This window comes from Mandrillus leucophaeus, unplaced genomic scaffold (assembly GCF_000951045.1).
Source record: "Mandrillus leucophaeus isolate KB7577 unplaced genomic scaffold, Mleu.le_1.0 Scaffold40, whole genome shotgun sequence".
Lineage (NCBI taxonomy): Eukaryota > Metazoa > Chordata > Mammalia > Primates > Cercopithecidae > Mandrillus > Mandrillus leucophaeus.
This window is the reverse complement of record NW_012104254.1, coordinates 179777-201804: the sequence shown is the minus strand read 5'-3', so window position 1 is coordinate 201804 and position 22028 is coordinate 179777. Positions and strand designations below refer to the sequence as shown.

Genomic DNA, 22028 nt, shown 5'->3' with positions numbered 1-22028 from the left:
CAATTTTAGCTATGTAAATTTCTGTTTTTTTAATCAACGAAAGACTTTCTTCACTAGAGATTCCATTTTGTGCCATAGTATGAATAGTCTGGGGTGTGAAGAGTGTGAACCCAAAAGCATTTAAGATGAAATAATGACTAATTAGAATGATTCACACTATTCTAGCAAAATTAATGTGGCTATGTAGAATTTCCTTATTCTTAAAACATACCTGTTATTTTTACTCCTTCCTTTGTTTCAGCTGGTATACCAACACCAAACTCATTTTCTCCAGAGACTCTGAAGTAGTAGATAGCTCCTTCTTGTAAATTGGTAACTTTGTAGGAGAGGCGGTTACAGTTGTTGGTCACAGAGACCCATGCTTTCTTGCTGGCCTCACGTTTTTCTATGTGGTAATTCTTCACTGGTGCTCCACCATCGTTTTCAGGAACATCCCAGGATAACACTGCAGACTCTTTGGTTACATCTTGCACAGCAATGTTGGTTGGAGGACCCGGGGAATCTAAAACTTTGACAACTAAGGTCAGTGAAGCAGCACTCAAAACATTCTGAATTGTTAATGTATACTTTCCAGAGTCATTTCTGTTGGCATTTTCAATGGTCAGTGAGGTACGAGAGTCTGTGGTATCAATATAAGCTCTAGTGCGGAGGTCAGTGTCTGGCTTACTCCACAAGACATTGGGTACTGGTCTTCCTCGGAAAGGCACAGTCATGGTAAATGAGGCACCGGCCTTGACAATCAATGTCTTTCTCATTTCACTGTCAATATCAAATACAGGTTCTTCTTCTCTTTCCTTTGCTATCTGAGGGTCGGAGCTATCACTGGGGTCACTAGCACCAACCTTATTGACAGATCTTACTCTGAAAATATATTCAGCTCCTGTTGTTAGTCCACTTATTGTATATTCTGTCCCTCGTAAGCTCTGAATGGCAGTTTTCCAGTCAGTGTCATCAGATTTTTTGTATTCAACAGTATATCCAGTTATTGGGGCCCCACCATCAAACAGTGGCTTAACCCAGGCAATAGTTATAGTTGTCTTGCCTGAGTCCACAATTTTGGGTTTAGATGGAGGAGATGGTAGGAACACTGGATCTTCTGCTCGAATTAAGGGAGAGGTTTCACTTGGAAGACTTAGGCCAGCAGCATTTTCTGCATAAACACGATATTCATATTCACATCCTTCCCGAAGTCCTGTTGATTTCACTCTCAGATCATAAACTGGTTTTTTGTTTACACGCACCCATCTTAGGCTATTTTTCTCTCGTCTTTCAATTATATATCCAGATATTTCACTACCTCCATCACTCTCAGGTCTTGACCAGCAAAGCGTCATAGATTCTTTCGTCACAGAAGTAATTTCCAAAGATGTGGGTGGACTTGGAACTGTAAATGGATCTAGTGCCTTTACAGCTACACTCTCTAGGGGCTCACCAACACCGTATTTATTAACACCAGTTACTCTAAATATATATTCATTGCCTTTGAGTAACTTGGTTACTTTACAGGATGTCGTCCGTAACTCTCCTTCACATATTGTCCATGCAAGGTGGCTTGTTTCACGTTTTTCTACGATGTAATAGTCGATATCTGCACCACCATCTTCTTGGGGGCGTCCCCAGGAAAGAGAGCATTTCTCAGCAGTGAGGCCATTTATTTCAAGTGGTCCTGCTGGTGGACCAGGCTTATCAAGTACCTTGCAATTAATGGCCACAGACCGAGTGCCAGCAACATTCTTCAGTGTTAGTACATATTGCCCAGTGTCTCGTCTTACACAGTCTTTAACTGTTAACAAAGTATGATTGTCTGTTGAGATGATTTCTGTTCTTGCTCTTTCTTCAATTTCTACACCATCCTTGGCCCAGGAAATTACTGGCAGAGGTCGCCCTGCAATGTCTGCATTTATCTTAAGGACCTCTCCAGCTTTGACAACAATAACATCTCGGAACTTGACATCCATCATAATTCTTGGAGCCTCAACATCATCTTTAACTGTAATAGGCCCAGTGGATTCAGATGGCTCACTAATTGAGTCAGCAGCATTCTTTGCAAAAACCCGGAATTCATAACGCTGATCTTCAGTAAGTTCAGTTACTTCAAAGTGTGTTTCCTGTATATTAGTATAATTGCACTTCAGCCACCGGCCATCTGGTAGTTCTCTGCGTTCAACAATGTATCCTGTGATCTTAGCTCCACCATCATAATGTGGTTTAGACCATTTAAGTGACACTGATTTTCTTGTGATATTTGTGACTTCAGGTTGTCCAGGAGGGTCACAAGGATCTCTTGCAGGGACTGGTTCACAAGATTTACTGCATTTACCGATTCCAGCAATATTCTCAGCATATACACGATACTCATACATCAGTCCTTCATCAAGGCCGGAGACTTTCATCTGAGTATCAGCAATGAGGATTTTGTTTGCTTTTGACCAAAGAATGCTGCTTCTTTCTTTATACTCAAGATGATAGCCAATTACTCGACTTCCTCCATCATTAACTGGCACTTGCCAGGTTACAAGCATGGTAGATTTTGTGGCATGCACAACTTTAGGAGTACCAGGAGGACCTGGGGGACTGAATGGATACTCTGCAACAACAGCTGAAGATTCACTGTAGGAGCTCTTTCCATAGCGGTTTTCTGCACAAACACGGAACTGATACTCACTTCCTGTGGTCAGGCGAACTATTTTAATGGATGTTCTTGCAACTGCTTGTGAAACTGTGTGCCATGTTGTAGAGGTGGTTTCTCTCTTTTCAACGATGTAATTGCTAATTTGGCAGCCACCATCATATTCTGGAGGATTCCAAGAAATGGTTATGTTGTCACAACTAACTTCATCAATACGTATAGGACCTGGAGGTCCCGGTCTGTCAAGGACAATTATAGTAAGAGGAACTGTTATGGATCCAGCACTGTTTGAAACACATAATTCATAAGTTCCAACGTCTTCCCTTGAAGCTTCCTTAATAGATAGTGATGTTACAGTCTTTGAAGAAGAAACATTGACTCTAGTTGTCTCTTTAAGAGTCTGACCATCTTTTTTCCAGTTCACAGTAGCTTGAGGTCTTCCTTTGAATGGCACATCAATCTTAAGTTGTTCTCTAGCCTTTACGTTGAAAGTATGGAAAGGAAGCTCAACTGAAGGCTTTATTTCAATATCCCTTGCAATTACTGGCACTCCAAGTTGTCTTGGATCACTTCTTCCCTTTTCATTAACTGCAGCTACCCTGAAGACATACTCTTCTCCTGCAGTTAAGCCAGATATAGTTGCTTCTAGAGTCTTAACTTGTGTGCAGGTGCTCCACTTTTCACTCCCTTTAGTCTGCATTTCAACCACATAACCAATAATTTTGCTGCCACCATCACTTTCTGGTTTCTCCCACTTAATTGTAGCTGTATTACGGGTCACATCAACAAGAGTTACTCTTCCAGGTGGGAGGGGTGGTTCAGACACTTTAACGGGTTCCGTTGTTTCAGCTGGCAAACCAATCCCATATTCATTGGAAGCCAAGACTCGGAAGTAGTAAGAACATCCTTCTTGTAGATTTTCAATTCTGAAAGTAGTTTTAGTGCAATTGTTTGTAACAGTAGCATAGGCTTTTCTTGTAGTTTCTCGTTTTTCAACAATGTAGTTTGTAATCTTAGCTCCACCATCAATAAGTGGCGGTTCCCAGGACAACGTCACTGAGTCTTTCTTCACTTCTCTTACAGTCAAATTCACAGGAGCACTTGGTGAGTCAAGAACTCTGACGTTAACAAAAGCTGTTTTGGAGCCACTATTATTTTCTAATGTCAGATTATACCGACCACTGTCAAATCTGGTAACATTATCAATCACCAACATTGTAAATGAGCTGGTCACCTCGATCTGAGCCCTATCAGTGAGAATGCCTTCTGCCTTTTCCCATTTAACTTCGGGTTCTGGTCGACCTTTGATAGTGACAAATAAGCGTAAAGTAGCACTTGCACGCAGAACGACCACCTTTCTGAGATCAGCATCGAGTTCTATTTCTGGTGGCTCTATCCTCTCCTGAGCAACCACTGAACCAGGTAGAGTTGCAGGTTCACCTACACCTTCAGAATTGATGGCACAAATACGGAAGTTATATTCAGTATTTTCTTTAAGCTTGGTCACTGTGAACTGCTTTCCTTGTAGTCCTGTTGGTGGAGTACAAGTTGTCCATTCATCTGCAGCAGCTTCTTTGACCTCTACAACATAGCCTTTAACAGGTGCACCACCATCATAAATTGGCTTACTCCATGCCAGGGAGACAGAAGATCTGGAAGTGTCCGTCACTTTTGGATTGCTTGGTGGACCTGGTGGATACAAGGCATCACATGCACGGTAGAAAACAGATGGCTCACTAGGTTCTCCCACACCAGCTGCATTTTCAGCAGCAACTCTGAATTCATAGGAATGGCCTTCGGTAAGACCAGTTACCCTGAGCCGGAGATCCGTTAATGTTTTCTTGTTGCACTTGGTCCATCTAACGCCTTCCTTATCTCGTTTTTCAAGAATGTAGCCCTCAATTTCAGCACCTCCATCGTCTACTGGGCGTGCCCATGTTACTACCATAGAATCTTTGGTGATTGCTGAGACTTCAGGTGTTGAAGGAGGACCTGGTGGCTTATAAGGATTACAGGCTGTAACAGGCCCAGATTCCAAGGGCTCTCCAATTCCGTATTTATTCACAGCCATGACACGGAAAATGTACTCATTACCAGGAAGAAGTTTAGTAACTTTGTAGTTAAGGGCCTGTACCTCAGTTGAAACCTGGGTCCAAGAGAGTCGGCTTGTCTCCCTCTTTTCAATGATGTAATGTGAAATATTAGCACCACCATCTTGCAAAGGTGGGTTCCATGCCAGGTAACATTTTTCTGCAGTAACTCCAGTAACTTTCAGAGGCCCTTCAGGAGGCCCTGGCCTGTCAAGTACCTTTACAGTGATGGGTATAGACTTTGTACCACCAACATTGCTGAGTTTCAGAATATATTGTCCTCCATCAGTCCGTATACAGTCTTTGACAACAAGAGTTGTTTTCTGAATAGTAGATTTAATTTCCATTCTAGCAGCTGTTTCTTCAAGTTCTTTTCCATCTTTTGACCAAACAACATCAGGTATAGGTTTGCCACGGATGTCGGCTTCAAGAACAAAAGTCTCTCCTGCATGAACAACGATGACATCTTTATATTTTGGATCCAGGGAGGCATTTGGTGCATCAATTTCATCTCTTGCAGTAATGGCACCACTACTTTCAGATGGTTCACTAAAGTTTCCAGCTGCATTTCTTGCAATTACTCTAAATTCATATCTTTGGTCTTCTACAAGTCCACTCACTGTAAATTCAGTTTCTAATACGTTGGTAAAGCTGGCTTTCATCCAGCGGCCATCAGGTAGATCTTTCTTTTCTACAAGGTAACCTGTTATTTTGCTACCACCATCATAGGCAGGTTTCTTCCATTTCAGTGTGACATTGTTTCTTGTAATAACAATGGCTTCAGGGCGACCAGGTGGGTCACATGGATCACGAGCAATAAAGCATTCCGACACTTTGCTAGGCTTGCCAATGCCAACAATATTTTCAGCAGAAACTTTGAACTCATACTCAAGGCCCTCATCAAGCCCAGTTGTTTTGAATTTGGTGTCCTGAATGGGGGTCTTATTTAACTTGACCCATAAAATACTGTTCTTTTCTTTCTGTTCAAGATGGTAGCCAATAATTTTGGTGCCTCCATCATGAACTGGCTCATGCCATTGCACAAGCATTTGATCTTTTGAGATTGATGTCACAAAAGGAGTTCCAGGTGGTCCAGGTTCTTTAAATGGATACTGTACAATAACTGGCTTAGAATCCAGTGGGGCACTTTTTCCATACCTGTTTTCAGCAAAAATTCTAAACTGGTACTCCGTGCCTGTTTTCAGTTTGGTTATTTTAATTGTTGTTCTTGCAACTGTTGCTGATACCATGTGCCAAGTGGTGGTGGTTGTATCTCGCTTCTCTACAATGTAGTTGCTTATTTGGCAGCCACCAGTATAGGCTGGAGGTTCCCAAGATATGACTACAAAGTCTGCACTAACTTCATCAAACCGAACTGGGCCAACTGGAGGTCCAGGCTTTTCTAAAACGATGACACTGAGATTTTCTGTTGCTGTGCCTGCACTATTTGTTGCTGTTACGGTGTATTTTCCAAAGTCATCTTTGTTACCTTCTTTAATGTGAAAAACAGTTGAGGTAGCTGTTTCTTCAACGTTTACTCTTGTTGTCTGTTTAAGAGGCTCACCATCTTTGACCCAAGAAACGTTAGGTCTTGGTCGGCCTATAACTGGAATTTCTATTTTAAGATCTTCTCCAGCTTGGATACTATATGTGTTAAATGGTAACTTTAAACTAGGCTGTATAGTCAAGTCCTTGGCTATGACAGGAACACCCAGCACTCTTGGATCGCTTTTTCCTTTCTCATTATAAGCTTTGACACGGAACTGATATTCTTGTCCAGAACTCAAACCAGTAACAACTGCATTACAAACTTTGGATTCGGCCACAATGCTCCATTTTTCAGTTCCTTTGGGCTGCATTTCAACAACATACCCCAGGATTCTGCTACCACCATCATGTTCAGGTTTCTCCCACATAAGTGATGCACTGGTCTGGGACACATCAGTGAGTGTAACCTTTCCTGGTGGGGAAGGAGGTTCAGCAGCTTTCACGGCATCAACAGTTTCCACTGGAACACCAACTCCAAATTCATTTTCAGCCATGACTCTGAAGTAATAAATGGCTCCTTCTGTAAGATTTTCTACTTTAAAACTTGTTTTGCTGCATTTACTACTCACATTAGCATATGCTTTTCTGGTTGACTCACGTTTGTCAATCACATAGTTCTTGACCTTTGCACCTCCATCAATGATGGGTGGCTCCCATACCAGGAGGACAGAATCTTTTCTCACTTCTTTGACTGCCAAATTCTGTGGTGGTCCTGGAGTGTCAAGAACTTTCACAGTTACAAAAGCAGACTTTGATCCACTGCTGTTTTCCAACTTAAGAATGTATTTTCCAGCATCATTTCTATCACAGTTATCTATTGATAGTTGGGTATAGTTTACTCCCTTTTCAATTTGGACCTTATCTGTGAATTCACCTTCCTCTCGAGACCAAGTGATCTCAGGCGTTGGACGACCTTTGAATGGAATGTGAATTCTGGCAGATCCACCAGCTCTTACAACAATTCCTTTTCTTAATTCAGAGTCAAGGTCAAGTTCAGGTGCTTCAAGTTTATCTTCTGGTTTCACAGTACCAGGAACTGATGTAGCCTCACCTAAACCAACTTTGTTGAGGGCACAGACTCGTATTTTATACTCTTGGTGTTCAGTGAGTTTTGAAATTTCAAATCGAGTGACTCTTAGGCCAGTCTGTGGAGTAACTATTTGCCATTCTTCTTCATCTGCTTTACAGATTTCTACTACGTATCCCAGGATCTCACTGCCACCGTCATAGATGGGTTTACCCCAGGCAAGTGTGATTGAATTTTTGGTGGTGTCTACAATGTGTGCATTGGTGGGTGGGCCAGGTTTGAACACAGGATCACAGGCTTTATAATAAACTGTAGCTGGACTTGGTTCCCCAACTCCAGCAGCATTTTCTGCAGAGACCCTGAATTCATACTCATGATCTTCTGTTAATCCTGTCACTCTTAGACGCAAATCTGTAATGCGGCGTTTATTACATTTTATCCATCGAATGCCACTTCTGTCTCTTTTCTCTACAATGTAACCAATAATCTCACTTCCACCATCACTATCTGGACGGTTCCAACAGACGGTCATGGAGTCTTTGGCAATATTTGTGACTTCCAAGCTTTTTGGTGGTCCAGGAAGCACAAATGGATTTTTCATTAGTACTGGTGCAGATTCCAAAGGCTCTCCAACACCATATTTGTTGACAGCCATTATACGGAAAATATATTCATTACCTTCTAAGAGTTTGGTAACTTTCAGAGAATTGGTCACAACTTCTGAAGCAACAACAGTCCAGGCAAGTCGACTGGTTTCTCGCTTTTCAACAACATAGTGAGAAATGTCACTGCCACCATCTTGAAGTGGTGGAGACCATGTTAAAGAGCATTTTTCAGAAGTGACTCCAGTAACCTGGACTGGCCCTTCTGGAGGTCCTGGTCTATCTAATACTTTTACATTTACTGGGAATGACTTAGAACCTGCAACATTGGAAGCTCTTAAAATATACTGCCCACCATCAATTCTAATTGCATCTTTTACAATAAGTAAAGCCTTGAAATCTGTGTTCTTTATTTCACATCTAGCAGATTCTTCAATTTCCTTATCTCCTCTTAACCACTCAATGGTAGGTAGGGGCTTTCCATGGACATCAGCCTCAAGTCTGAATGTTTCTCCAGCATTTACCACAATTGTGTCTCTGAATTTTGGATCCATTGAAATTCTTGGAAGTTCAACTTCATCCTTGGCAGTTATTGGTCCAGTACTGTCAGAGGGTTTACTTATTGCACCAGCAGCATTCTTTGCAATGACTCTGAATTCGTATCTTTGATCTTCAGTAAGACCTGACACAGTAAATTGAGTTTCAATGACATTTGTAAAGCTGGCTTTCATCCAACGACCATCAGGCAAATCACGTTTCTCTACAATGTAGCCTGTAATCATACTTCCACCATCATATACAGGTTTGGTCCACTGTAAAGTGATTTCATTTCTTTTAACCATTATTGGTTCTGGGGTTCCTGGTGGGTCACAGGGATCTCTGGCTACATAGCATTCAGAATTCTTGCTTGCTTTGCCTATACCAACAATATTTTCTGCATACACTCTGAATTCATATTCAATGCCTTCTTCAAGATTCTGTGCTTTGAATTGGGTGTCATGAATAATAGTTTTGTTGACCTTTGTCCACAAAATACTATTTCTTTCTTTTCTCTCCAGGTGGTAACCTATGACTGGGCTTCCACCATTGTTGACTGGTTCATGCCACTGTATGACCATGGAGTCTTTGGAAATGGCTGTGGCAAATGGTGTACCTGGAGGGCCTGGTTCTTTGTAGGGATATTGAGCTACAATTGGATCAGATTCTAAGGCAAAACTTTGTCCATATCTGTTTTCGGCAAATATTCTAAATTGGTATTCTGTACCAGTTTTCAGTTTGGTCACTTTGAGTGTAGTTCTAGCAACAGTAGCAGAAACAACATCCCATACTGTGGTGGTTGTATCTCTTTTCTGAACAATGTAATTGGTGATTTGGCAGCCCCCTGTATATAATGGAGGGTTCCAAGATAATGTAATACTTTCAGCACTGACATCATCAAATTTAACAGGTCCTTTTGGAGGATCAGGTTTATCTAGAGTTACAATTTCGATGGATGCTGTCTTCTGACCAACAATATTGGCAACCATGATTCCATATTGTCCACCATCATCCTTATGAGTTTCTTTAATACTGAGTGTGGTGAGATCCAGTGAATCAGTAACATTGATTCTTGTGGTCTGCTTCAGTGGGAGACCATCTTTAGTCCAGGTAATTGTTGGCTTAGGACGTCCAGAAATTGGCACTTCTATTTTCAAATCTTGGCCAACCTGTACACTGTAACTACTGAATGCAGGTTTTACATCTGGCTCAATTACCAGATCTTTGGCAACTATTGGAACTGCAAGGGACCGAGGGTCACTTCTCCCCTTTTCATTTACAGCAACAACTCTAAAAAGATATTCTTCCCCTTGAGTTAGATTGGAAATTACTGCCTCAAGAGACTTTACTCGAGCACACTCTGACCATTTCTCACTGTGTTTAGCTTGCATTTCCACAATATACTGAATGATTTTACTGCCACCATCATGTTCAGGTTTTGTCCAACTCAGAGAGACACTGTTTCTGGTGACATCATCCACAGTTATTTTTCCAGGAGGTTGTGGGACTTCTGCAACCTTAATTGGATCAGCAGTCTGGGCAGGAAGGCCAATACCATACTCATTCTCAGCTGTGACTCTGAAGTAATAACTGCAACCTTCTTGGAGCTCATCGATTTTCCAAGAATTCTTATGGCAATTAGTTACAACAGCAGCATATGATTTTCTTGTGGCTTCACGTTTCTCAACAATGTAATTTTTAATTTTGGATCCCCCATCCAACAAAGGAGGTTCCCATGTAATTGATACTGAGTCTTTGGTGATTTCTGTGACTTTCAGGTTAACAGGTGGACTTGGCGTGTCCAGAACTCTCACAGTAACAAAGGCAGACTTTGTTCCACTGCTGTTTTCTAATGTAAGTGTATATTTTCCACTATCATATCGGTTGACATTGTCAAGAACAAGAGAGGTGAAACTGCTAGTGACATCAATTATAGCTGCATCTCGAATTTCACCATCCATCTTTCCCCATTTAACTTCTGGTGTAGGACGACCTTTTATAGGAACAAATAACCTTAAGGAGCCACCTGCCCTTATATTTATGATTTTCCTTAGTTCTAGGTCAAGATCAATGTCTGGTGCTTCCAATTTTTCTTCAACTATAATAGGTCCAGGGACATCAGCATGTTCTCCAACTCCAGCTTTATTAATAGCACAGATACGGAAGTTGTATTCATGCTTTTCCAACAGCTTTTCTACTTCTATGTTTGTTTTATTAATTCCTGTTGGTGGAGTGCACATTGTCCATTCACCAACACTCACATCACATTTTTCAACAATGTATCCTTGGATTTCACAGCCACCATCATATATTGGTTTGCTCCAAGATAGGAATACTGAAGATCTGGTAATATCTATGACTTTGGGGTTGTTTGGAGGTCCTGGTTTATAAATAGGATCACAAGCCTTTTGGTATGCAGAAGGAGGGCTTGGTTCACTAAGTCCAGCAGCATTCTCAGCAGAAACTCTGAACTCATAATTGTGATTTTCTAAGAGTCCAGTTACTCTCAGGCGCAACTCTCCAATCAGACGCTTATGGCATCTTGTCCATCTAATGCCTTCTTTATCCCGTTTCTCAAGAACATATCCAAGAATTTCACTGCCACCATCAGATGCTGGTCTTTCCCATACAACAATCATTGAGTCCTTGGTCACTGTTGTGACTTCTGGAGCTTTTGGTGCATCTGGTACTACAAATGGATTCTTGGCAATTACTGGCTCAGATTCAAGAGGTTCACCAACACCATATTTGTTTACCGCCATTATACGGAAAGTATATTCATTGCCTTCAAGAAGCTTAGTAACCTTGCAGCTGAGAGTCTGCACATTGGCATCAACCACAGTCCAAACTAAGCGGCTGGTTTCTCTCCTTTCCACAATATAATTTATGATATCACTCCCACCATCCTGAAGTGGAGGTTTCCAAGCTAGTGTGCATTTTTCTGCTGTAACTCCTGATATAACAACAGGTCCTTCAGGGGGCCCTGGTCTATCAAGTACCTTGACATTCACAGTAACTGATCTCTCTCCTGCAACATTTTTGGCCTTCAGTATGTAATTTCCACTGTCGACACGTACTGCATCTTTTACACTGAGACTGGTGGCAAAGTCAGTGCTCTTTATTTCTAATCGAGCTGTGTTTGAAAGCTCCTGATCACCTTTTATCCACTGAATGGTTGGTATTGGTTTGCCATAAATATCTGCATCAATCTTGAATGATTCACCAGCATGAACCACGATTGTGTCTTTGTATTTTGGATCCATACTTATTCGTGGTGGATCTACCTCATCTCTAGCTGTTATTGCTCCTGTGCTTTCTGAAGGCTCACTAAACACTCCTGCGGCATTTCGGGCTATAACCCGGAACTCATATCTGTGATCTTCAACTAGGCCAGTTACTTCAAAATGAGTGTCAATAATATTTGTAAAACTGGCTTTCATCCAACGGCCCTCAGGTAATTCTTTCTTCTCAACAATATAACCAGTGATCTTGCTTCCACCATCATAGGTGGGTTTCTTCCACTGAAGAGTCACAGAATTCCTTGTGACAATGATTGCCTCTGGCCGTCCTGGTGGATCACATGGGTCACGAGCCACATAACATTCTGATACTTTACTCGGCTTGCCAATGCCCACGATGTTCTCTGCGGAGACTCTAAATTCATATTCAACGCCTTCTTCAAGGCCAGTTGTCTTAAACTTGGTTTGAGGAATAGGTGTTTTATTCAACTTAACCCAGAGGATACTATTTCTTTCCTTGCGTTCTAGATGATAGCCAATGACTCTGCTTCCTCCATCACTGACCGGCTCATTCCATTGTACTTCCATGCTGTCCCTGGAGGACAGTGTGACAAGTGGAGTGCCAGGAGGACCAGGAACTTTGAATGGATATTGGGCTACAATAGGCTCTGAATTGAGGTAGGTACTCTTTCCGTATCTGTTTTCAGCTGCAATTCTAAACTGATATTCACATCCAGTCTTCAGTCTGCAAGCCTTTATTGTTGTCCTTGCAACTGTAGCTGATACAATTTGCCAGGTGGTTGTGGAAGTGTCCCGTTTCTCAACAATATAATTATTGATAGAACTTCCACCATCATACTTGGGTGGGCCCCAGGAAAGAGTAATACTATCAGCTGTCACTTCATCCATTTTAACTGGTCCAGTTGGAGGCCCTGGTTTGTCAAGGACAATAACATTAAGGGTTTCAGTAGCTTCACCAGCTGAGTTAGTCAGTTTAACCACATAATGGCCAACATCTTCTCGGCAGGCATCCTTTATTGTCAGTAGTGAATTATTTTCTGTGCTCTCTGCATTTACTCTAGTTGTCTGCTTCAGTGGTACATCATCTTTATGCCAGATTACAGCTGGGGTAGGGCGGCCAATGAATGGAACATCAACTTTTAGGTCTTCACCTGCCAGTACAGTGAAAGTATTGAACAGGAGTTTGAAGGCTGGTGGAATGACAAGATCTTTGGCGATCACTGGCACACTCAGTTGTCTAGGATCACTGATGCCCTTTTCATTCTGAGCTGAAACACGGAAAGAGTATTCTTCACCCTGAATTAATCCAGTGATAGTGGCTTCAGTGACCTTGACTGTGGCACACGTGGCCCATTTGTCACTGCCTTTGCTCTGCATCTCCACAATGTAGCCTAGAATTCGGCTGCCTCCATCATGCTCTGGCTTCTCCCAAGAGAGTGACACACTATTTCTTGTGACATCCATCAAAGTTATTTTTCCTGGAGGAAGAGGTCGTTCTGATGCTTTCACAGATTCCGCGGTTTCAGCAGGCAGCCCAATGCCATATTCATTTTCTGCGAGAACCCTGAAATAGTAGCTACAGCCTTCTTGAAGCTGGTCTACCTTCCAGGAAGTCTTGTGGCAGTTTGTTGCAACAGTTGAATATGCTTTTCTTGTTGATTCCCGCTTTTCAACAATATAGTTCTTGATTTTTGAACCTCCATCAAGGAGAGGTGGGTCCCATGTCAGTGTGACAGATGTCTTAGTGACCTCCTTTACCTTCAGATTCTGTGGAGGGCCTGGTGTATCAAGAACTCTAACGTTGACAAATGCAGACTTGCTGCCTGAACTATTTTCTACAGTTAGTATATATTTGCCACTGTCAAATCTGTTTACATTTCCAACAATAAGCAGTGTGTAAGAGCTTGTGGATTCAATGCTAGCTTTATCTAAAGATTCTCCATGTTCCCGGGCCCACTTCACCTCAGGTGCAGGCCTTCCTTTGATTGGAACAAAAAGTCTCAGCGTGCAGCAGGCCCTTATAGTAACAACTTTGCGCAGGTCAGCATCCAGTTCAATTTCTGGAGGCAGCATTCTGTCTTCAGCCTTCGGAGTTCCAGGAACAAGGGCAGGTTCCCCAAGTCCCTCGGAATTCATGGCATAGATGCGAATCTTATATTCCTGATTCTCTGTGAGGCCAGTGATAGTATAAGAAGTTGCCTTGAGTCCTGCTGGTGGAGTGACAATCTGCCATTCATCTTCCTCTGGCAGGGCAATCTCAACCATATACCCAGTGATTTCTGAACCACCATCATAGATAGGTTTATTCCATGCGATTGAAATGGATGATCTGCTTGTATCTAGAACACGTGGGTTACCTGGTGGTCCGGGTTTAAACACAGTGTCACAAGCCTTGTAAAATGGACTGGTAGGACTTGGTGCACTAATTCCAGCAGCATTTTCAGCCATAATCCTGAACTCATATTCATGTCCTTCTGTCAGTCCAGACACTTTATATCTTAAATCAGTAAGAGTTTTTTTGTTGCATTTAATCCAGCGTTGGCCAGCTTTATCATGCCGTTCCACAATATAATTGATGATTTCACTTCCACCATCAGAATCAGGATGTCCCCAGCAGACAACCATCGAGTCTTTAGTAATAGCTGTCACTTCAGGGTTTTTGGGCGGATCTGGGGGTCCATAAGGATTCACTGCAAGCACAGGCTCTGATTCCAGTGGCTCTCCCACTCCATATTTATTTACAGCCATGACACGGAATATGTATTCATTGCCTTTCAAGAGTTTAGTGACCTTTAGCTTTGTTACTTGGACTTCTGAGGCTACATTTGTCCATGCCAATCTGCTGGTTTCACGTTTCTGTACTATGTAATGATCAATTTTGGCACCTCCATCATCCAGTGGAGGCAACCATGATAGTACACACTTTTCTGATGTCACTTCACTTACAGCCAAAGGTCCTTCAGGTGGGCCTGGTCTGTCAAGAACTTTGACATTGAAAATGTGTTTAGCAAAGCCACCAGGATTAGTTGCTGTAAGGGTATAGGCACCACTATCCCTTCTTGTTGAATCTTTGTTTACCAGATGAGTAGAGAAATCTGCAATTTTTATTTCTAACTTTGCTGTGCCTTCCAGCTCTTTTCCATCTTTGGTCCATTCCATCGTTGGAGGTGGGCGGCCTGAAACATCAGCTTCCAGTCTGAATGCTTCACCTGCTTTTAATATAACTGTGTCCTTAAATTTAACATCCACCTTTATCTTTGGTGCTTCAATGTCATCCCTGCAAGTGATAGCATCAGATGGCTCAGATGGTGGACTGATGGCACCTGCAGCATTTTTGGCAATCACACGGAATTCATATGCAGCATCTTCTGTTAGGCCACTGACTGTAAATTCATTCTCCAAAATGTTGCTGAAGTTGGCCTTCAGCCACCGTCCATTAGGAAGGTCTCTCTTTTCAACAATATAACTGGTAATTTTAAAGCCCCCAGTATATTCAGGCTTAGCCCATTTAAGTGTCACTGTGTGTCTTGTAATATTTAGAGGTATTGGTTTTCCAGGTGGGTCGATGGGATCCAGAGCCAACATAGGCTCTGATGGCTTGCTTGGCTTGCTTTTGCCTGCCATGTTTTCCGCAATCACCCGGAATTCATAAGCAATGCCATCTGTAAGTCCACTTGATTTGAAAATGTTGCCTGGTACTAAAGCTTTGCTCACAGTCTGCCAGAGAATACCATTTCGTTCTTTTCTTTCAACGTGATATCCTAAAATAGGACTTCCACCATCAGAAAGTGGCTCATGCCAGCTAATGGTCATTGAATCCTTGGTAACTGCAGTTACCTGAGGGGTACCAGGAGGTCCAGGAACCTTAAATGGATAGTTGGCAACTATACATGCTGATGTGATGCCTGGTCCGACTCCGTATCTATTCTGAGCTTTTACACGGAACTGATACTCTAATCCAGTAGTAAGGCGGGTGGCTTTATAGGTAGTACGTATAACGGTGGTTGCTAACTCAACCCAGGTAGTACTGTCAGTCTGCCGCATTTCCACTACGTAGTTGCTTATTGGTACACCACCATCGTTCTCAGGGGGATCCCAAGAGAAGGTTACAAAATCAGATGAAACTTCATCAAATTTGATTGGTCCAGTAGGTGGCCCTGGGATATCATGGACTTGAATGGTGATGACATCACCAACCTCTCCTACAATGTTCCTTGCTGTTAATGGATAGGGCCCACTATCACTTCTGACACACTCATTGATATTTAAAATGGTTGAAGTTGCTGTGGTTTCAAAATTAACTCTCTGTGTCTGTTTAAGAATTTGGTCTCCTTTTTTCCATGTCACTGTGGGCTTGGGTCGACCGAGCACTGGAATTTCAACTTTGATGTTGTCACCAGCTCTGGCAATGACCAGTTTCTGATAGATGCCACGGAGATCTAGCTCTGGAAGCATTGTCTGCTCCTTGACAATGACGGGTCTGCTTTCTCTAGGGGCACTTCTCCCCGCGCTGTTCACTGCCATCACTTGGAAGGTGTATTCCTCTCCTTCAGTTAGATTCCTCACAACACATTCTAACCCTTTCACGGTTGTGATGTGGGTCCACTGGTCAGAGCCTTTTCTTTGGGCTTCAATCACATAGCCAGTGATCTTGCTGCCACCATCGTGTTTGGGCTTAGGCCATGCCAGGCTGACAGTGCTCTTAGTTATGTCCATGATGTTAAGGCTGTCTGGTGGAGATGGTGCTTCAGAGGCTTTTACAGGCTCTGTAGTTTCTGTTGGCTCACCAATTCCATATTCATTCTCTGCCATCACTCTGAAGAAGTATTCACACCCTTCAGACAAGCCGGTAACTTTATATGTGCATTTATGGCACTTAGTGGTGACTGTGGAATAAGATTTCCGTGTTGCTTCACGTTTCTCTACAATGTAATTTGTTATACGTGAGCCTCCATCTATCAGAGGGAGGTCCCAGTGCAGGGTGACACTGTCCTTTGTGATGTCTGTAGGCCGCAGGTTGAGGACTGGGCCTGGCGTGTCCAAGACTCTGACATTCACAAAGCCACTTTTCTTCCCAGCCGGGTTTTCAATGGTCATGACAAATTTACCGGTATCATATCTGTTACATTCTGGGATAATCAGAAGAGTAAATGATTCTGTATTTTCAATGTTGGCTCGGTTTTTCAGGTTGATGTTATCCTTGGTCCATGTCACTTCAGGAGCAGGACGACCTTTAATCGGCACAAATATTCTAATACTGAGCCCTGCTCTAACAACAAGTGTTCTTCGAAGCTCGGCATCTAGTTCAAAATCAGGAGCCATTTCCCGTTCTACAATTTCAACATCTGGAATCACCGCTGGCTCCCCAACACCTGCATCGTTGATGGCACTGATTCTAAAGTTGTATTTTTCTTTAGTCTGAAGATCAGGAACAACGAACTGAGTGATTCTGAGGGCAGTTCCTGTGGTATCTTTTATCCAGGCCTCGTCTCCTACTTTTTGATGCTCCACAACATAGCCGGTGATTTCAAGTCCACCATCATAATGAGGCTTGCCCCATGCCAAAGAAGCAGATTTCTTGGTCGTATCAGTGACATGCGGATTTGAAGGTGGTCCTGGAGGATCTGAAAAAGAAACAAAGACACAAAAGTATATATTCAGAGTTTGGCTTTTGGATAATTTAGATAAAATATTGGCATTCTGGAATGAATGGTATTGAAAAAGACAAATACTAACATGCTGCATCTTTCATTAGAACAGAATTTGAAGCCTCACTGGGTGGACCAATTCCTGCTCTGTTTTCTGCACTGACACGGAATTCATAGGTGCTTCCTTCTTGCAGTCCTGTTACTTTGCATCTGAGATCAGAAACGGGCGTTTTTATTGCTCTCACCCACCGCAGGCTTTTCTTTTCTCTCCTTTCTACATGATATCCTGTGATTTCGCTGCCACCATCATCCACTGGCCTTTTCCAGCTGACAGTGGCAGTGTTCTTAGTGACATTTGAGACCTCTGGTTTTTCAGGAGGGCCAGGGGGACCTGAAAAGGAAGCAAATTTATTAGAAATCCATGATTTCCTAAACTCTGCTATAAATGTTTCCATTTCAATTCCCTCACATGCTCTACATACCAAATCTGTCTACCATTTTGACAGGTTCAGACTGTACAGGTTCTCCTTTGCCATAGTGGTTTACAGCTGAGACCCGGAAGACGTACTCATTTCCTTGGATAAGTTTGGTTGCCACATGCCTGCAAGACTGAATATCTTCAGAAACCACTGTCCACAAAAGTCGACTGGTTTCTCTCTTTTCAAGTATATAGGACTTAATTGGTGAGCCGCCATCTTCCAAGGGAGGTGTCCATGTAAGTGTTGCTTTTTCAGCAGAAACATTACTGATTTCAATAGGACCTGGGGGACCAGGTACATCAAGGACTGTTACCTTCACATGTTCCTCCTTCGTGCCAAAAGGATTGGTAGCAGTGATGGTGTATTCACCGGCATCTTTTCTAGTGGCATACTTGATAGTAAGCATGGAAGATGTTGGGGTTGAAGTTATCTGAGTGATATCTGATGGTCTAATGTCTTTTCCTGCCTTGGACCAACTTGATTTTGGAAGGGGTTTGCCAAGAATGCTAATGGCATTCAAAACAATGGTATCCCCTGCTTTAATTGTTAGCCCATCTTTTATTGTGGGATCAAGGACAATTGTTGGTGCCTCTGCAAAGAAGAAAATACATTTTAATCAGAAAAGGAAGGAGGCTTAATTTGCTTTTTTTTTTTTTTTAAAAAAAAAACAAAGTACATAAAAAGTAAAATGGACCTACCGTATTCATCCTTGCAAATAATGGTTCCTGTACTTTCTGATGGAGCACTGATAGCACCTGCTGTATTCTTTGCTCTAATTCTGAATTCATATTTTCCACCCTCAACAAGGTCAGTTACAGTAAAGGCACATTCTGGGACATTAACATGGTTGGCTTTCATCCAAGACTTGGAAGGTAGATCTCGCTTCTCCACTATATATCCAGTTAACTTATGACCACCATCATATTTAGGTTCAGTCCAAATGAGAGTCACTGAATTCCTTGTTACGTTAATAACCTCAGGTTTTCCAGGAGGATCTAAAACACAAAAACAAAACCAGTCAAACAAATACCAATGTTTTCTTCATGTAAAAAATGCACATGGGTTTTTCTTCATATAATGACTTACCAATCGGGTCCAGTGCCACGACAGGCTCTGATGGGAGGCTTGGCTTGCCCACACCTGCTAAATTGATTGCCATAACTCGGAATTCATATTCAAGACCTTCAGTTAATCCTGTCACTTTAAAGTCTCTCATCCTTATCGGAGTCTTGTTAGCTCTCTTCCACAAAAGGCTGTTTCTTTCCTTGAACTCCAAATGATACCCTACAAAAGACCCAGGGTTGTATCAATTCACATACAAAGTATAAATGCAGCTTGATTTTACAATATATGTGTGTTGCCCAAATTATTTATACATATCCATATATATTGAACAAGTAATCATTCTTGCTAGTATCTATATACTTTTATTACCTAAGCATAGTGCCATTTTTTCCCCTTGGAATATGCATAGTTGTTGTCTTTTTTGTTGAACAATTTTAACTTACAAAAATAGATATTATAATTAAGAAATACTTTATTAACTATTACATTAGGAGATTTTCAATAAAATTAGACATTAACCATATGTACTGAAAGAAAAACACATTTCTGTATAAGCAGATAGTGTTATCGATAAGCACACATTCCACTGTTCTCAGGGAAATATTTGTGAGGAATCTTGATGTAAAAGATGTAGGGTAAGAATAAACAAAATACCTGTAATTGGAGAGCCACCAGTTTTCCTGGGGTCAGTCCAAGTTAGAGATACTGAATCGTGTCTGACCTCCACAATATTGGGAGGTGGGGGAGCATCAGGCACATCTAGAAGAAAGTAGATAATGCAAGATTTATAATAAGAAGCCTCCTCAAAACCATGTTTTGCTTCATGTCTTCTGAATTTAAGACACTTACCAAATGGATGTCTAGCAACAATTGGCTCCGATTTCAGGCCTTCCCCTACACCATATTTATTTTCGGCACTGACCCTGAAGGTATATTCCATGCCCTCATGAAGTCTGGTTACTCTAAAGGTGGTTTTCTGGACAGCTGAGGCGCACGTCACCCACTTGTTGTTCACAGAATCCCTCTTCTCTAGGATATAGTTGGTGATTTCAGAACCTCCATCATCCTTTGGAGGAGCCCACTTTAAGGTCATGGCTTCTGCTGTGACTTCATCAAATTTGATTGGTCCAGTGGGGATGCCAGGCTTGCCAACAACCTTTATGGAGATAGTTCCTTCCTTGGTGCCAGCAACATTCTTAAGTGTGATTGTGTATTTTCCAGCATCAGATTTTTGGCAATCGTATACTATAAGAGTTGTGTTAACTGCAGATGACTCAACACTGACTCTAGTGTCAGTTGCTAGAGGATCTTCCCCTTTCTTCCAGGAGACTGATGGAGCTGGCTTGCCTTTTATGGGGATCTTAAGCCGAAAGTTGCTGTTTTCTTTAGCCAAGTAGCACAAATCAGGTAGACCCTTTAAGTCAAGATCAGGAGCCACTGTAAAATAGCAGAGATAAATTACTGTTATTTTTAAGGCCAGGTAATTAACTTTTTCACATACTTCTAGCTTTTAATGGATTTTTAGATAAGCTAGTGAGTAGGACACAAGAGTGCACTTTTGATGACAATAAAGGAAAAATGAAGATGTGTGGATAGAGCCTTACCAACATCATCCCTTGCCACAACAGTGATTTCGCTTGGGGTTCCTTCTCCATTTTCATTCTCAGCACTCACTCTGAAGGTATATTCCTTCCCTTCAGTCAGATCTTTTGCGGAGTACTGTAGGCTTAAGGATTTCATAACTCGTTGCCACTTATTTTCTTCAGTCAGGAAATCAACTACATATCCAATAATCCGACTTCCACCATCACTATGAGGCTTTTTCCAGCCAATGCTACAAGATGACTTAGTTACAGACCTCACTTTCAGGTCCACAACTGGTCCAGGAGTTTCTAAAGCAAAGGAGAAATGATAAGTGTAAGCCCCATATAGCAAAGGAAGGATGTCACTCAAAATGATGGGATGATGGTTCATTTGCTTACGGGAAGCTTTGACAGCATCACGAGTTTCACCGGGATCACCAATGCCATACTCATTTTCAGCAAACACTCGGAAGAAGTAGGATTTTCCCTCCTCCAAATTAGATACTCTGAAGCTCGTTTTGGAGCACTCAGTTGTCACTGTAGACCAGGATTTCCTCTCTGCATCACGTTTTTGTACCACATAGTTTATGATGGGGCTTCCACCATCAATAATGGGAGGCTCCCAGGTAACATAAGCAGAGTCTTTGGATATTTCCTTAACAGTCACATTGACAGGTGGCCCAGGAGTATCTGGATAAATAGTGGGTAAATAAGAAATGAATGTGTAAAAAATACATATACTATTTTAAAATATATATGATTCTTTTTTGAAATAGACTTACCAAGCACTTTCACAACAATGGTATATTCCTTTTTACCACAGCTGTTCTCCAGGGTTAAGATGTATTTTCCTGCATCATATTTGTTCACATTTTCACAGCGCAAGAAAGTGTCAAAGTCAGTTGACTTTATGTCCAGTCCAATCCTGTCTCTTAGATTGACATTAGGTTTAGACCAAGTAATCTTTGGAGGTGGGCGTCCTTTTACTGGTACATATAGTCTCATAGTAACTCCAGCACGTAATATGAGTGTCTTCCTTAAGTCCGCATCAAGTTCTCCCTCAGGTGGAACTGTTTAATTTTGGGTGAAGAAAGTTAATTAAAAATTTAATAGTCAAATGTATTTCCAAGGACTGGCCTTATCACTCCTAAAATACATTTATTTTCTAGAGCCAATCTCTTGTTCTTTAAAACTTCCTTAATACAATCCTCAAAACCATTTTTCTATTCTGTACTAATTGTTGATCTTTCCATTTTCCACTATGCTTTAGTTTAACCAGGTTTTCCCCGGAGGATCTGTACCTCCTCTTTCATGAGCCTTATGTACTCTGAAATGCTACATATACTAAAAGGAAAGTGGATGATTGATTTTTGGCTCCCTTTCATTCTTGTTTTTTCCTTTCTATATTCCATGAAGGTATTCTGCCACATATTCTAGCTCTCTTTATTATTTCATAGTAGGAAGAAAAGTACCTGGAGGGTGACATATAATATCAAGTAATTCAAATAAAGGGGAAATTATCATGGAGAATAAGCAAATAGAAAAAATAAGAAGAAGGGA

General features: G+C 41.7%; 1 protein-coding gene across 1 annotated transcript in view; it reads right to left on the bottom strand.

Moving 5' to 3' along the window:
- The window catches only part of LOC105548088 (titin), a 222251-nt gene that overhangs the window by 34072 nt on the left and 166151 nt on the right, over positions 1-22028 (bottom strand). The window contains exons 225-234 of the mRNA XM_011991956.1: positions 21251-21538; positions 20868-21158; positions 20490-20777; positions 19735-20322; positions 19540-19644; positions 18907-19104; positions 18519-18815; positions 17824-18411; positions 17430-17732; positions 212-17317 (exon numbers count right to left, since the gene is read on the bottom strand). Coding sequence (XP_011847346.1) covers positions 212-17317; positions 17430-17732; positions 17824-18411; positions 18519-18815; positions 18907-19104; positions 19540-19644; positions 19735-20322; positions 20490-20777; positions 20868-21158; positions 21251-21538 — 20052 coding nt within the window. The remainder of the gene's footprint in view (positions 1-211; positions 17318-17429; positions 17733-17823; positions 18412-18518; positions 18816-18906; positions 19105-19539; positions 19645-19734; positions 20323-20489; positions 20778-20867; positions 21159-21250; positions 21539-22028) is intronic.